This window comes from Pleuronectes platessa, chromosome 4 (assembly GCF_947347685.1).
Source record: "Pleuronectes platessa chromosome 4, fPlePla1.1, whole genome shotgun sequence".
NCBI lineage: Eukaryota > Metazoa > Chordata > Actinopteri > Pleuronectiformes > Pleuronectidae > Pleuronectes > Pleuronectes platessa.
The window spans coordinates 27,907,195-27,920,958 of record NC_070629.1 but is presented as its reverse complement, the minus strand read 5'-3'; the positions used below and the strand labels follow the sequence as shown (position 1 = coordinate 27,920,958).

Here is a 13,764-nt window from a genome sequence, read left to right as displayed (position 1 = left end):
TAAACACAACAAAACAAAACACAACCTCCTACATGGAAGTAACTGCTGTGGTAAAACGTGTGGAAACACTGAACCTGAGCAGAAAGCTGTGGACGTGTGTTTGTCTCCGTTCTTGTCTTTGCATTTGTGTATATTTCTGTACTTGATGCTTTTCTTTAAGGTTTTATATCTCCGCTTTAATCTAAGACAGATGATATCAAATCTGTGCCTCAGAGACTCTTTGACAAACAACTTTCTTTAGTCAGAAATCAAACCTCTGTTTACCTGATTCCCTGAATCCAAACATTACAGAATATCTCTGAATAAAAAGGGATTCATCAGAGACCATTTGTAAAATATTAATCTTTGAGGGAGATTCTATTTCCTGGAGGTGCATGAGGAAGAATCCAAAGTAGTTCCTTCATTTTGTTTTAATGAGTCACGACCACTGTACATCTGTATTTCACGTTTACAGTAGAAATGTATGTGTGATCTATTTGTGTGTGCAATCATGTTGCTTCAGAAAACATGAGTCACAGCGGCTGCTCTGACACCGTGAGCTTCTCAACGGCAAATACACACACACACACACACACACACACACACACACACACACACACACACGCTGACCCCGACACCTTTTCTCTCGCTCTCTTTCCTGCATCAATTTCCAGTGTGAGGTCATCAGCTAAAAAGTCAATCAATAAGAGCCTTACACAATAGGTCACTATGTTCTTATTGTAGATTATGACTCATCAGTCGAGGTGGATCTATTTTCCTTCTCATGCTGATGTTTAGATTTAAGTTTTAATCTGTGGAATGAGATATCCTGAGAGTAAATATCTCCGGTGAAGCCACACAGTTAGTGTTTAGTGAGAACATTGTGTGTAACATTTACTAACGCTGTCTAAACTCTGTATCATCATCATCATCATATAACAATAACACTGCGTTCAGGTCAAAAGCTGCTTTCAGACTTTCACTGAAGTCCAAACTAGTTCCTGAAGTTCTCTGGAGCTCGTGTGAGAACTCAAATGTGAACAGGGTTTCTGCTCGGTCTCCAAAAAGTGTAAAAACACCTAAAGTCTAATCATCTGAATATTAGGCCGTAAAGTTACTAGATGTTGAATTCATTGAGGTTGGTCTTGAATATTTTAACGTTCTTTTAATAAAACTACAAACAAGACCAATAGATGCTAGAGAGACCAACTGTCTGTAGTTTGAGAGACAACTTGATGTTTCCTGGTTTATTCTCTACTCAGCTGCTTCACTAAAGCTGTTCAACATAGAAGATGCAGTCAAAGATGTCAAGATGTGCTGTAAACCAAAACAATATTTTCTCCCACAGGTCATGTCAGAAAATGGCTTCAGTTATGAGAAGAGACAGTGATATCCCCTCATGTCTGTCCTACTGGACGTAGTCCCCATTCAATGAGGTCTTTCAAATGTGTTGAACTTGTTGACACCTGCAGAAACCCTGGTCTTCTCTGAGTCAGATATTCAGACATTCTCATGAACTCTTTCCTTTCAAACCTCACGAGTAAAATGTCGGGAAAATGTCAGAGTGAGAACACAGCAGGAAAATGTCCTGAACATTCACAGGGAGCGAGTGGGGGTGTTGATGAGGTTTCTTAAACATGACAGTCATAAAACTAGATACTTACAAATATTGCAATTTGGAAACACACATAGATCTCTGCAGTAAATGTAAACATCACCTCCTGCCTCCTGCTGCTCCATCCAGCCTCCCCCCTCCACCTGGATGTTCTGGACATTTTCCTGCTGCTGTGAACGAGTCGGACCCGAAAAATCTCCTGCTTCATATATAAAAGACAAACTCTGCTAAGTTAACAGGAAACAAAACCCAGGCTGTAAACACGTCCCTGCTGAGAGTTAAGATCTGTGTTGTTCTCTCCTGTCACAGCAGCGGATTCATCTGTGACAGAATCTGAGTCACAGCCGAATAGTGTCTGTGTGTTTGTTTGAATCCCACTGTGAACTAATGAGCCCTGTGTGTCTCACCTCTGCTCTCTCCTCCCTCTGCCTCTCACCTCCTCCTCTTCCTCCTCTTTCTCTCCTCTTCTCCTCCTCCTCCGCGCCTCGTAAACCCTCTTTCGTCCCGTGTGCCCGGTGCTGGACTCTAACAGTGGGCAGCCGGCAGACCACCGCTCCGGCCTCCGTCACAGCGGCCGCGGCAGCAGCGGCTGCAGCAGCCGGCACCACCGCGGGGCTGGTGGAACAAGGTAGCACGGTGGCTCACCCAGGGGCATGCCACTCCTCTCTGTCCCCCTCTCTTTGGTCTTCTTTCGTTTGCTCTCTCCTCTTCCTCCCTCCTTCCTCAGCATGGGAGCTCAGAGCATGATGGCTGACCACGTCACTAACCACACCACCCAGCGTCTACATCATCAGAAGCAGCATAAGCGAGGATTCCATCGAGCAAATTAATATTGTGTTAGGAAAGACGTCATATTGGGTTTTATCCGAGGAAGGTTTTCTGATCAAATCCCACTGGCTTATCTGGGATGTTAAGATATTAAGATAAAGCCATATTTAAAACCTTCTCAGTTTTAATCACCAGTTTGCTTCTATTCCTATTTTGAACTGAATATCTTTATGAATAAGAAGAATTAATTTTTGCAGTCAAGGACAGATATTAATCTTTGTTATTTCTTAAATCTGAAATGATGAGGACGATGGAAGCCGAGCTACTGCTGTCATCTCCATGTCAGCTCCCCCGTCACCTCCTGTCTCACATCTGATTGGCTGGCTGCTGCGCCACTGACCCGTGTTCATCCTCTCATCTTCACCTCCACCAGCGAGCACAGAGCATGGCCTGGACTCAGCCACACTTCTTTCCTGTCCCTCTGTTTCTTCTCCTCCTCTTTTCCTCTCACCTCACCTCCCTCACTTCACTCTCCTCCACGTTCCTTCCCTGTTATCTGTCCTTTCTACCTCTCAGGTCACTTTTACTTTTCTGCATCCCCCCCCTCTCCCCTCTCTCTCCACTATCATTTCATACATCTCACTTCCGCCCTCACTCCTCATCCCCCCCCCCCCCCCCTCTCTCTCTCTTTTCTCTTTTCTCTGTCTGACAATAACACTGGAAAGTTAACCCCCGCTCACTTAGAGGATGGAACGGCCCGGGAGCTGACGGTGAATGCTGCATGGGGCACTGGACTGGTGCATGCGCTGCAGCACTGACATTGTGGAGCATGGTGAACGCTGTGGGCGATGCAAGATTGGGCTGGTTCTCATGAAGTCAAACGTGCTTTTGTAATATTCATGCATTGAGGACGTGTCCCTCAGCTGCTCCCACACACTCTGCATTCTGTAAACAGGACACGTCCAGATCCATGAATCGTTCTCTGAAGAAATCACAGAGAATCTTCTGGTGTGTTGAAAGTAAAAAAGAAAATGGATTTAAAATCATTTTCACAGAACTGAAATTAAAGCAGCTGTTTACCCAATGGCTATGACCTTTTTGACCTCACACAGAGCAACATCCCCTGAGTGTTATCTATGTGTTTTTAGTTTTATTTACTCGCCCTTGGCTGTTGTTCGGTCAGAGGAACACGAAGCTGCCACATCCTCGGCACCAGTGAGCTCAGCTTCTCTGAGCTTTATTCCCGGAAAAAGGCGATTTGCTCTTTTTCTTTAATTTGAGCAACTTGAACACAGTTTAATTCAATCCTCACCAACATTCTCTCAGATTCTCTACCGCCGCAGTTGATGCTGAGGACATTGTCATGAACCTAATGTGTTCTCTCTGGGTCTGTGGGACTGAACCTCGGGCGTTAAATGACAGAGAGCTTCACGTGACAGTCTCGCACTGAGCCGGGGAGACAGAAGCAGTAGCAGCGTCCTTGTTTCTCTGGCCCACTGGGACTCCTCTGTCCTCGCTGTGTCCCTCAGCCTCCACTGGGCTTCAATCAAATATTTATACCGCCTCCCCCTTCCACTGGCTTACTGGAGCCTCCATCTATCGTCCACGATCATGTATGCACGTTCAGATCTCGTGATGCTCTCATTCAAAGCCCTGCGCACGCACTCACACAGCCTCTGCTTGTGCTTCCTTTTGCTCTGCTTGCACCCAAATGGGTTTTTGTGCTCAAAGATTTTGTTGCAGAGCAAATTCTAATTCCGGGCTGCAAGTCGAGTGAGAGCATTTCAAAATCTGAAAATCTGAAAATCAAAAAGTCCTGCTCTCAAACCAAAAGTATACAGAACAAGTTCTTGCACCTGAAAAGGAGCTTGGTGCAGATCCACATGCAAACATCTGCATGTCATGTGATTATCTCTGACTCTTCATGCGAGGCCACGCCCCTCCTTGCTTCGTTCCTGCGGTCGTGCATCCTGCCATGCTTTTTAGTGGGAGTTTACCAGTGATGCTTTTTTTTGTTTTAATCTCTTCCTCCTCTCTCTTCTTGCTTCATGTGTAATTTGTGGCGAGGTAAGGAGCACCCACTGCTTCTTCACCCTCTGGTTGAATTAAGCAACGTTTGATTGTTTGGTTCTTTTTCAGGTTTCCATCATCATCACTGGAATTTAAACCCTTGTTAGCAGCCTTGAGTAGAAAATCCACTTTGACACTTTGACAAAATGATGGCGTTTGGAAGGAGCACAGTGAAACACTCTCATCCTTCCTCTTCCTTCTCTTCTCCTCTGCTCTCCTTTCATACCCCCCCCCCCCCCTTCTCTACCAAGCCATCAGGGAATACGAGAGAGTGAACTTGACACTTCTCTGACCGAGTTTCCTCTCCTCAGTAGCAACCGGCCTGTGGAACGAGAGCGAGGAGGGAACCGTGCACGTTCACGCCGCTGTCACATCCCCTCCACCTCCTCTCTGTCACATCCCCTCCACCTCCTCTCTGTCACATCCCCTCCACCTCCTCTCTATCACATCCCCTCCACCTCCTCTTGCTCTGTCCTTGAATTCTGAATATGCAGACTTCACCTCAAGCGTGAGATACGAGCTTACCGAGGCAGAGAAGTAAAAAGAAAGTGAAAAAGGAAGTCAGGATAGTCAGGTGGAGGACAGTGGACATGCTGTGTCTGACTTTTATCAGAATGTCTTTATTGTCTCACTCTTGAGTTATATCTTGTCTCATGAGGATTCGTTTTACTACTGTGAAAATAAGGGGGGAACGACATGAATGACTTTAAAATGTCCTGTTGCTTCCCCATAGGAATTCACTGAACAGCAAAGGAATAAGAACGAAGAAATTCTCAAGGAATTCAGACTTTTATTGATTTATCAGGACAAGAGAGAAGACATTGACAAAACAATCCAAGGACAAGAACAATGCATACAGACAGTGTGCGTGTGTGTGTGTTTTCTATATAATAATAATGTGGGGGTGAGCATAAGGAGGGAGGATCAAGAAAATATGATATATATGGCAATATTAATAATCCTATAATAGTAATAATAAGCCAACCACTATGATAATATTATTAAAACAACAATATTGTCATAATTAGAACAATAATCTTTTAAAATAATTATATTAATCTTGATAATCTTGAAATGTAATAATAAAAGAGAAAAAAACAATATTAATACTTATTATGCTTCGTCTTGTCGTCAGCAATGTGATTTATAACACCAGTGAAAAAATATTACTATTACCGCCATTACAATCATTATGTGTTGAAGTGGTACAGTAGGTTTTTTGTTGTGACCAAGAGAGAGAGAGAGGAGGGGAGAGAAAGTAAAAGAGAACGAGACACAGATATGAAAAATAAATAAATAAATCCCAGACCACCAGAAATGGTTCTTTATATAATGTGGCTGGAAGCTGATGTGATAGAATCTGATTAGACCTGAAATCGCACTCAGCCCCTTAAAAGGTCCCGAAGTGGGGTAAGAGAGGGAGGGGCGGAGTCTGGACGAGCGCCAGCCGCTGATTGGCTCCTTCATTTCCCAAACTACTCTCACGTCCTCAAATAACATCAATGATGTAAAACAATGCTTTCTGCAACTCTATAAATACTGATGTTGTCTCACACTAAAAATACAGACCTATAAATATTTAAAAAAGAGAAAAATGCTTTTTTTAATCTCTTATATAAACAGCCAACTTTATTCAGTGGCTAATTTAATATATCAGAGGTAAAAACATAAGAAACCCAGGCCCCATCCTATGAAAGCCCATCTCCTCAGTAGAGTCAAATCAATGCTGCCAAAGAGAAGTAGAAAATAATTTTGTTTATTAGCCCAAAATGATTTTCCACCAAAACCAGAAATCTAACTTCCTGTCGACTCTTTTCTTTCGTGCATTTTCAGGATCAACTTTTAAGAATGCACTGATTTGCTCGTTAGATCTCAACATCTGGCGTCTCCTAAGTGTTGCTCCTCCCTCTTCATCCTCTTCATCCTTACAGACATCACAGGGAGTGGGGGCTCTTATTTCCGGGGGCCCCCTCTGGGTGAACACGCCTCCCTCTGATGCAGTGGGACCACCTTGCTCTGCGTGCTCCAGCTGTGCAGTCACGCTGAAGGCCCCGCAGACTGAGGGATGATGGGTATTACGCTCGTCAGAGGAGCGTCTCTGCAGCGCTCGTCCTTCCTCTCCAAACCCTCCTGCCTCACCCTCTTCCTCATTACCCTTCATTAGAGCGCAGACTAATCCTCATTAAGGTCCCCACAGGGCTCTTTAAGGCAGGGCTCACTGTCTGGTTTGCACGACTGCCGTGAGAGGCGGCCATCTTTGTTCAGGCTTCCTCGCGGCCACGAGAATGGATGTGAAACAATGAACTTGTTTCCCTGACAAAGAGTTGGATTGTTACTCCTGTAAAAGCCCAGACATCACTCCCATGTGTCTGTCTAGTGGTGCCAGTGATGTTCAATCCCTTACACTTGTGTGGTTGCATAATGAGCTTGGTACCATATTGATTGATAGCGATGGCACAATGGTTATTTTTAGCTGCACAGCATCACTGGAAGGAAACACATCACTCACATCAGTATCCAACTCTCTCTCTCTCCTCTGTCTGTCCGGGGAGAGGGATCCTCACGTGTGTCTCTCTCTGAGGTTTCTACGTATTCAGGTTGATGATGATTTTAATATGTTGTGGCAAACTAGCCTCTGGCCGTGGATTATGCAAATGTAAGACACCTGAAAGGATGGACGGGACTTCTGATGAGGTGTTCCAGGTGTTCCAGGTGTTCAAGGGGTTTCAGGAGCAGATTTAGCAGAACTTTTAAATGCACAAATAAACTAGACAAGACAGTAGAGGAAAGAGATACTGATCAATCATCACATGTCTCCTTTAAACACTTTATTATCAGGACGAGCTGAGCACAAACTGCGACTCAATGGAAACTCAAATCAAGTGAAGCAGATATGATCTCCGAAGGCTCTAACGGAGCTCAGAGCAGATATCGAGCTTCACGGATAAACACCGAGTCTTTTTCTCGGCTCTGATCGACTTGTTTTGTCTGTGCTTGTCATTGCAGCAGCGAAGAGCTTGCTCAACAAAAAGGCAGATGTCAAGGTAAGAGACGTCACACTCTTCATCAGTCTCCTCTTGACTCTCACTCACTCTCCAGAGCTGCACACTCCTGCCTCCTCATCCTCCCTCAGCTCCACTGGCTGCTTCTCTCTGGCTAATCTCTCTCTTTTCAACGTGTTTTCTCATTAATGTTGCGTTTGTCGTCTCGATCTAATTGGATGTGTGTGTGTCTTGTGATACATGGGAATACTGAGGTGTTGTTTTCAGATATTGTGAATCAGTATCGGAGCTGTTGGAGTGTTAAACACTAAAGCTGCTTTCACACATGCACTGAACTCATGAGAGTCTCTGCACTTTCTCTGGAGGAGGTGCACGTGTGAATGCAAATGTCTGAGTGAGCGCCTCCAGGGTTTCTTCTTCCTCCTCCTGGCCTTCGATTATAAAGTCAGCAGAGAGTCTGGAGAATCTGAACAGAGCAGGGGATCTGCTGCTGGATTCACCGAAACAAAAACAAAACCAAATATCCCCCGGCTGAAAAAGTGAAGCCAAACGTGTGTAGACGACACAGACGGAGACTTCAGGAGAGTTTGTAGTAAACTCTGTGTAAACTCCAGACCCAGTTCTCTGGACTTTATCCACAGGTCATGTCTGTAAACTCCACAGATCCGCTCTGGCCCCGTATCTGTGGATGTGTGTTTTTCTGTATGTTCATGTATCAGCCTGTGTACAAGCCTCAACAGCTCATCCCTCTGGAAGCCCTTTATTTTGATTCGCCATTATTCAGCTCATTATTGCCACATCTCCATCTCCATTATTAAATGTAACCATCTGTCAGCCCCCCCCCCCCCCATACACTCTTTCTTTCCATCACTTCCTCTCCCTCTCATCCCTCCATCTCTGCCTCGTCCTCCTCATTCAGTGCTTCCTCTTCCTGCTCACCCCATCTGGTCTTTAACCCCACGTTCCTGCCCATCCCTTAATGAAGATCTCTCACCATCCCACGCTCGAGCACACACACATTACAGCAACACATCCCACACACAGCTTTCACCACTGCGTGTGTGTGTGTGTGTGGGTGTGTGTGTGTTTGTGTGTGCGTGCGTGCAGCACGTGTGCAAGGAAGTGTGCGACAAAGTGGGAACACGGTGTAAATGCAAATGAACACGTTTGCCCCTCAGCATTTTACATCATGTTAACAAGAGGTTTGTGCACATGCACGTGAACATACAGATGTGTGTTTCTGTATATGTTGTGTGTGTGTGTGTGTGTGTGTGTGTGTGTGTGTTAATACATCTCGTTTGTCAGTTCAAAAGGAGAATGAAAGCGGGGGTGTTAGCGAGCCTGCACATAGAGAGAGAGTGTGCGTACGCGTGGGCGTCTGCATGTGTGGTTTGCTCATATGCGTGTGCAGCAGGGCGTGTTGTGTGTCTGTGTGTGGGTCTGTGCCAGTGTGTGTGTGTGTGTGTGTGTGTGCGAATGCCCCCCCCCCTCCCTCCCTGCTCAGTCGGTTCAGCAGGGAATGTGACTCTGGCTCCAGGAATAGCTTCAGTCTGGACCCTGGAAACTCAGACGACAGAAATAGATGCTTGCTTCCACTGCGGCACACTCATCGCCTAGCAACAGGCTCCCCACACACTCGCCCCAAACCTTTTCTAAAGGCGCCCCCCCCCCCCCCTTCTCTCGTTTCTCCTCTTTTCACCTCCCTGCACATGTGCTCTTGTTCTCTCGGCGACCCTGACCTCCTCCGCTCGGCCCGGTCCTCCTCCTTCTTCTTCTTCTTCTTCTTCTTCTTCTTCTCTTCACTGACATCTTGATCTGTAGCATTCAAATGCATTGAACCAAAACCTCCACAAAACAGATTCAGCTGTACAAACTTTATTCTTCAGCCTCACGTCCCCAAATTGTGCTGTCGACTTATTAATAAACACACGCTGCAGTGAACAGCTATTGAGAGAATCTGGATTTTAAATTTAAAGATGAGTTCTGAGGAGATTCTTTTGGTTCCTTCTCTTGCTCCTCTTTCGTCTCTGTTTCAAATGCTGTGAATGTGTGGACAGAAGAACCGAGGGTCTCAGTTTTCTCGTCCTTTCTCCTGATGACCTCCTCCCAGCCCCCTGCTCCTCCCCGTCTGCGTGCACCTCATTCGCTTTGAACTCCTACTTCTCGGAGTCAAATACTCCTTCCTCTTGAAGACTGCGTTGCAAAATGTACAAGTTCGGGTTTAGTCTGACAAGTTCTCTTTTGTTCTGTGTATCAGTACATTCACTTTATTCCCCCATCCCCACTTTCTTCTGCCATCCATCCATCCATCTATTCATCCATCCGTCCGTCCGTCCATCAATCGCCTGAGGACAGAAACGCAAGTCCAGCTCGACTGTTCAGTATATGGTGAGCATGCAACTTATGCATCTGCCCCGGTGACTCCTGTCTCTGCTCCCTCTCTCCTCTGGTGAACCGTTGTGTGTCTTTCATTCACCTTTTCACTTCTCTTACTTTATTTCATCGGTGGAGTCAAGTCTCTTTCCCTTCACCATTCACCTGGGACACAGCGCTGCCTCATTCCTGAAACTTTAATGATAAAACAGCCGTCTGGAGAGTCTTTTCTAGAAGTTATAAAGTTTACATGTTCACAGAAACTTTATATTTAACTGCTCATAAAGACTAAAGATGTTCTGATACCACTTATTCCTTCCCGGTTCTGATTCTGATACCTGGAATAAACTGACGTATTTGAACAGCTGTATACTTCCTCTGAATGGAAGTGAGGATATCACAGAGAATAAATATCATAGAACTTCTTTTATTATCTAGTTTGAAAGTAAATATATCTACAAATAAACAACAACTACTGCCTTTAAATAGAAATTAATTTAACACTGACTTCTCACTTATGTTGCACGTTGCTGTTTTACTTGTTGGACTTTCCAATGTGAAGTGTTGACAAATTGCTGACATGTTAGCGGCTCAGGCTAACGCTACACAGACAGAAATCCAACTGTACTTTCCAGTGGTTTCTTGGATCAGACAATTCCAGTTTAATGTGATTGAAACTAAAATTTCTGATGCTGGTATTGGTTTCAGAACACTTCTAATTAATAAAGACAGGTACCTCATGCAGTACTTCATCGTTGGGCCTTGCAAAGTGCACTGCCACCAGACTCACCCTGACATTATTCTGAGGATGTAATGGAGGCAGGATGTTTCCATCAGCTTCTCCAGGGACGCTGCTCCAGATCTGTCAGGGGCTGCTTTTTTAGAACAGGTGCTCGAGCTTTTAGTTTTAACACAGAACGATGTAGAAGCTTCAAACTCACAGAAGTGTGTGAGTCAGGGTTACCAGGTCTGTGTGAGAAGAACTGCTGAATTAATAATACTGGAACTCAGTGCAGCAGCATTAAAAAGAGTTAACCCAAAACAGGTCTTTATCCGAGGCCCTTGAATGACCTCATTATCTGACACAGTTTATTATCATAAATAAAATATAGCTCAGTGAACGTGGTGTACTAAATTATTAGTTTTTACTTTGGCTTCTGTTTTTCCTTCTCCTCCTGTCTGTATAACTTTAACCAATATCAACTTACAACCTTTTAATAATAAAGGTTTCTCACGATATATACACAAATGACATAATTGCACCAACTACAGAAAATGCAAATGACAAATAAAAAGTAAATTCATGTTATCCAGGCAGATGGACAAGGAAAAACGGAAGAGAAGGTAAAATGTAATAACTTAGTTTGTGAGCTTTGTGTAAATGGGCAAACGATAGAGAATTGAAATAATTTCCGAATGTTTAACTTAATCCCGTTAGAGCAAAAACAGGTATAACCAACCTGCAGACAACAAATTCAACCTGTATAGCCCAATTCCCCCGGAAAACCACAGCCCTGGCAAACCTGGTGGGAGCATCACTGCTCCTGAGTCCTCCTCTAAGCACTTCATTTAAAAATGTTAAATGAAACAGCAATCTTTTCAAATTCAGCCGAGTGAATTGGAAGGGAATTTGACTCCCAACTCATTTCCCTCTCCTCTGCCCTGATTAATCCTCTTCTCCTTGTCACCTGACCTTTTTCCTGAGGCCCCACCTTCTCTTCTCCCTGTGCACTGATGACTTTGCCCCCCCCCTATGGACACTTTTACCCACGTTCCCCTTCCTCATCCCTGGAAACATCCTGGAAGCTGTGTTGAAGTTGTGAAGACGTGTCAAACACTCCTCCACACTCGACCTCTGTCTGTGTGAACTGAAGTGTATCACCGTGATCCTGCTGCTTTCAACGTGCCGTCATCGAGACACTTTATTAAACATGAGTTCATCCTGCAGACGAGTTCACCAGCTGATCGCTGCTGAGCTGAGGAAAGCATTTCCTGTTCCTGCCTGTCGGGGGCAGAGGCAGCGGAGTGACGGCTTATGGTGGCTGTGGTTGGTTGAAAGTGTGTGTGCGTGTGTGTGTGTGTGTGTGTTTGTGAGAAAGTGTGTGCGTGTGTGTTAGAAAGTGGGGGGGTTAGTGTGAAAAAGTCTATATGTCATCTTACTGTCAGCTTACACCAGCTTTTATTTTCCTGGCTGCTTTGTGTGTATTTTGTGTTTTTGCACTTGCTGTGTGTTGATGTTTAAGCTTTGTCTCCTCTCTTCTGCTATCACACACAGACACACACACACACACACACACACACACACACACACACACACACACACACACACACACACACACACTTCCTGTCCATCTTGCAAGTCAGTTTATCAAACTGCTACAAATGAATCATCATCACTGAACTGGACGATTATCAAACACTCGTTATTTAATGTGTTTTCATATATTCATCCATTCACCAGGTTCCTGCTGTTTATCCGGGGCCAGGTCTATTTAAACACTTTTCATTTAGATTTCACAATAAACTAAATATCTTTGGGTAATTAAACTAATCATAAGTTAGTATTGTCTTGGCATCCAAAGGTTTTAACATGTCAGAATTATATGAATTAGGTAAATAAATGAAATAAATGTACATATTTTACATTTCTCTTAAATAATTCTATGCCTAATATCCCCTATATTTGTATGCATCAAAGTTATAAAACTATTAAAACGTCTTAAATGGAACTCTAACTCTGTGAACCTCGAGCTGATGTCCTTGAATTCGCCAAATGTTTTCTCACTTTTAACGTTCCCACCTTGTAAAGGCTGAATGGGGCATTAAAGAATCTGACCCTTCTCTCCACCTCCTCATCTCGGAGAAAAGAAACGGCTCCGATGTGAAACTTCTCCTCGATTTAAAATCTCCCTCACAGCAGCTGACTCCTCACTCGGCTGATTCACCTCCTCGCCCTCGACTCAAGAACATTCTCTGAAGCGGGTTTTTCACGATGGATGTAGATTCAATCAATGCAGATGTGATGAAGGTTTAAAAGGCTCTTTGATGTGTCATCTTCAAAGCAACATTTGATAGAGGACTCAGTTTCTAAGCAGCTGAAGTCAGAGGTGATGACAACACGGTGTCGTCCCTCACGAGTACAGATCCCTCAAGTGAATTCATGTTTTACAAAACCCTGTCATCCCTGCTGCTGCCTGCCTTCTACACTCAGACGTGTGTTTATTGTGCCTCATTGGCTTGTTCACACTCTCATCCATCATCAGAGAGTTTAGTTCATTTGATGAATCCATCCATTCATCTGCTGCTGATCCAGGTCCAGCTCATGTTGAGGATTCAATTATTTGTTTTAATTAGTAATTATCCTCAATTCGTTGACCGTGAAATTGATTAATAGTTCCAATGGTTTTTTTTAAAGCATATTTAAATTTAGATTTGTACGCTCTCATCCATCACGCGTCGGAGAAGTAACTGATTTCATGTGGGTAATCGGTCAATCCAGCCACAGTTGACAGACAGGAAGCTAAATCTGCTTTTAATGGTTAACCCAATGGTTAATGGGTCAGATAGTGGGAGCATCAATCTGCTTTAGATCACTCAGGTAGGATTTTCACTTCAAACTGGCTCTAACACACACACACACACATGGATGCATGGACACAAACACATACACCTCTTGCTGTTATTAACACTCTTGTTGTATCTCCTCCCTCTCCTCCTCTCCCCCTCTCTTCCTCTCCCCCTCTCCTCCTCTCCCCCTCTCCTCCTCTCCTCCTCTCCTCCTCTCCTTCCTCTCCTCCTCTCCTCCTCTCCTCCCTCTCCTCCTCTCCTTCCTCTCCTCCTCTCCTCCTCTCCTCCTCCTCTCCTCCTCTCCTGCACAGCCCCAGACAAACAGCATCAAAAACAGCATAGTCACCAGCCCCAAAGGAAACACCTCTTCACCTGCTCTGGTATTTACCT

At 44.5% G+C, this 13,764-nt stretch overlaps 1 protein-coding gene across 3 annotated transcripts in view; it reads left to right on the top strand.

Annotated features, from left to right (window-relative positions):
• camk2b1 (calcium/calmodulin-dependent protein kinase (CaM kinase) II beta 1) overlaps positions 1 to 13,764 on the top strand; it is a 54,106-nt gene that overhangs the window by 28,840 nt on the left and 11,502 nt on the right. The window contains exons 13-16 of one of the 3 annotated variants that reach the window (XM_053421388.1): positions 2,127 to 2,222; positions 7,439 to 7,476; positions 9,790 to 9,822; positions 13,686 to 13,754. In XM_053421388.1, the coding sequence (XP_053277363.1) occupies positions 2,127 to 2,222; positions 7,439 to 7,476; positions 9,790 to 9,822; positions 13,686 to 13,754 (236 nt within the window). The remainder of the gene's footprint in view (positions 1 to 2,126; positions 2,223 to 7,438; positions 7,477 to 9,789; positions 9,823 to 13,685; positions 13,755 to 13,764) is intronic. The other 2 variants (XM_053421389.1, XM_053421390.1) reach the window with 2 other exon arrangements.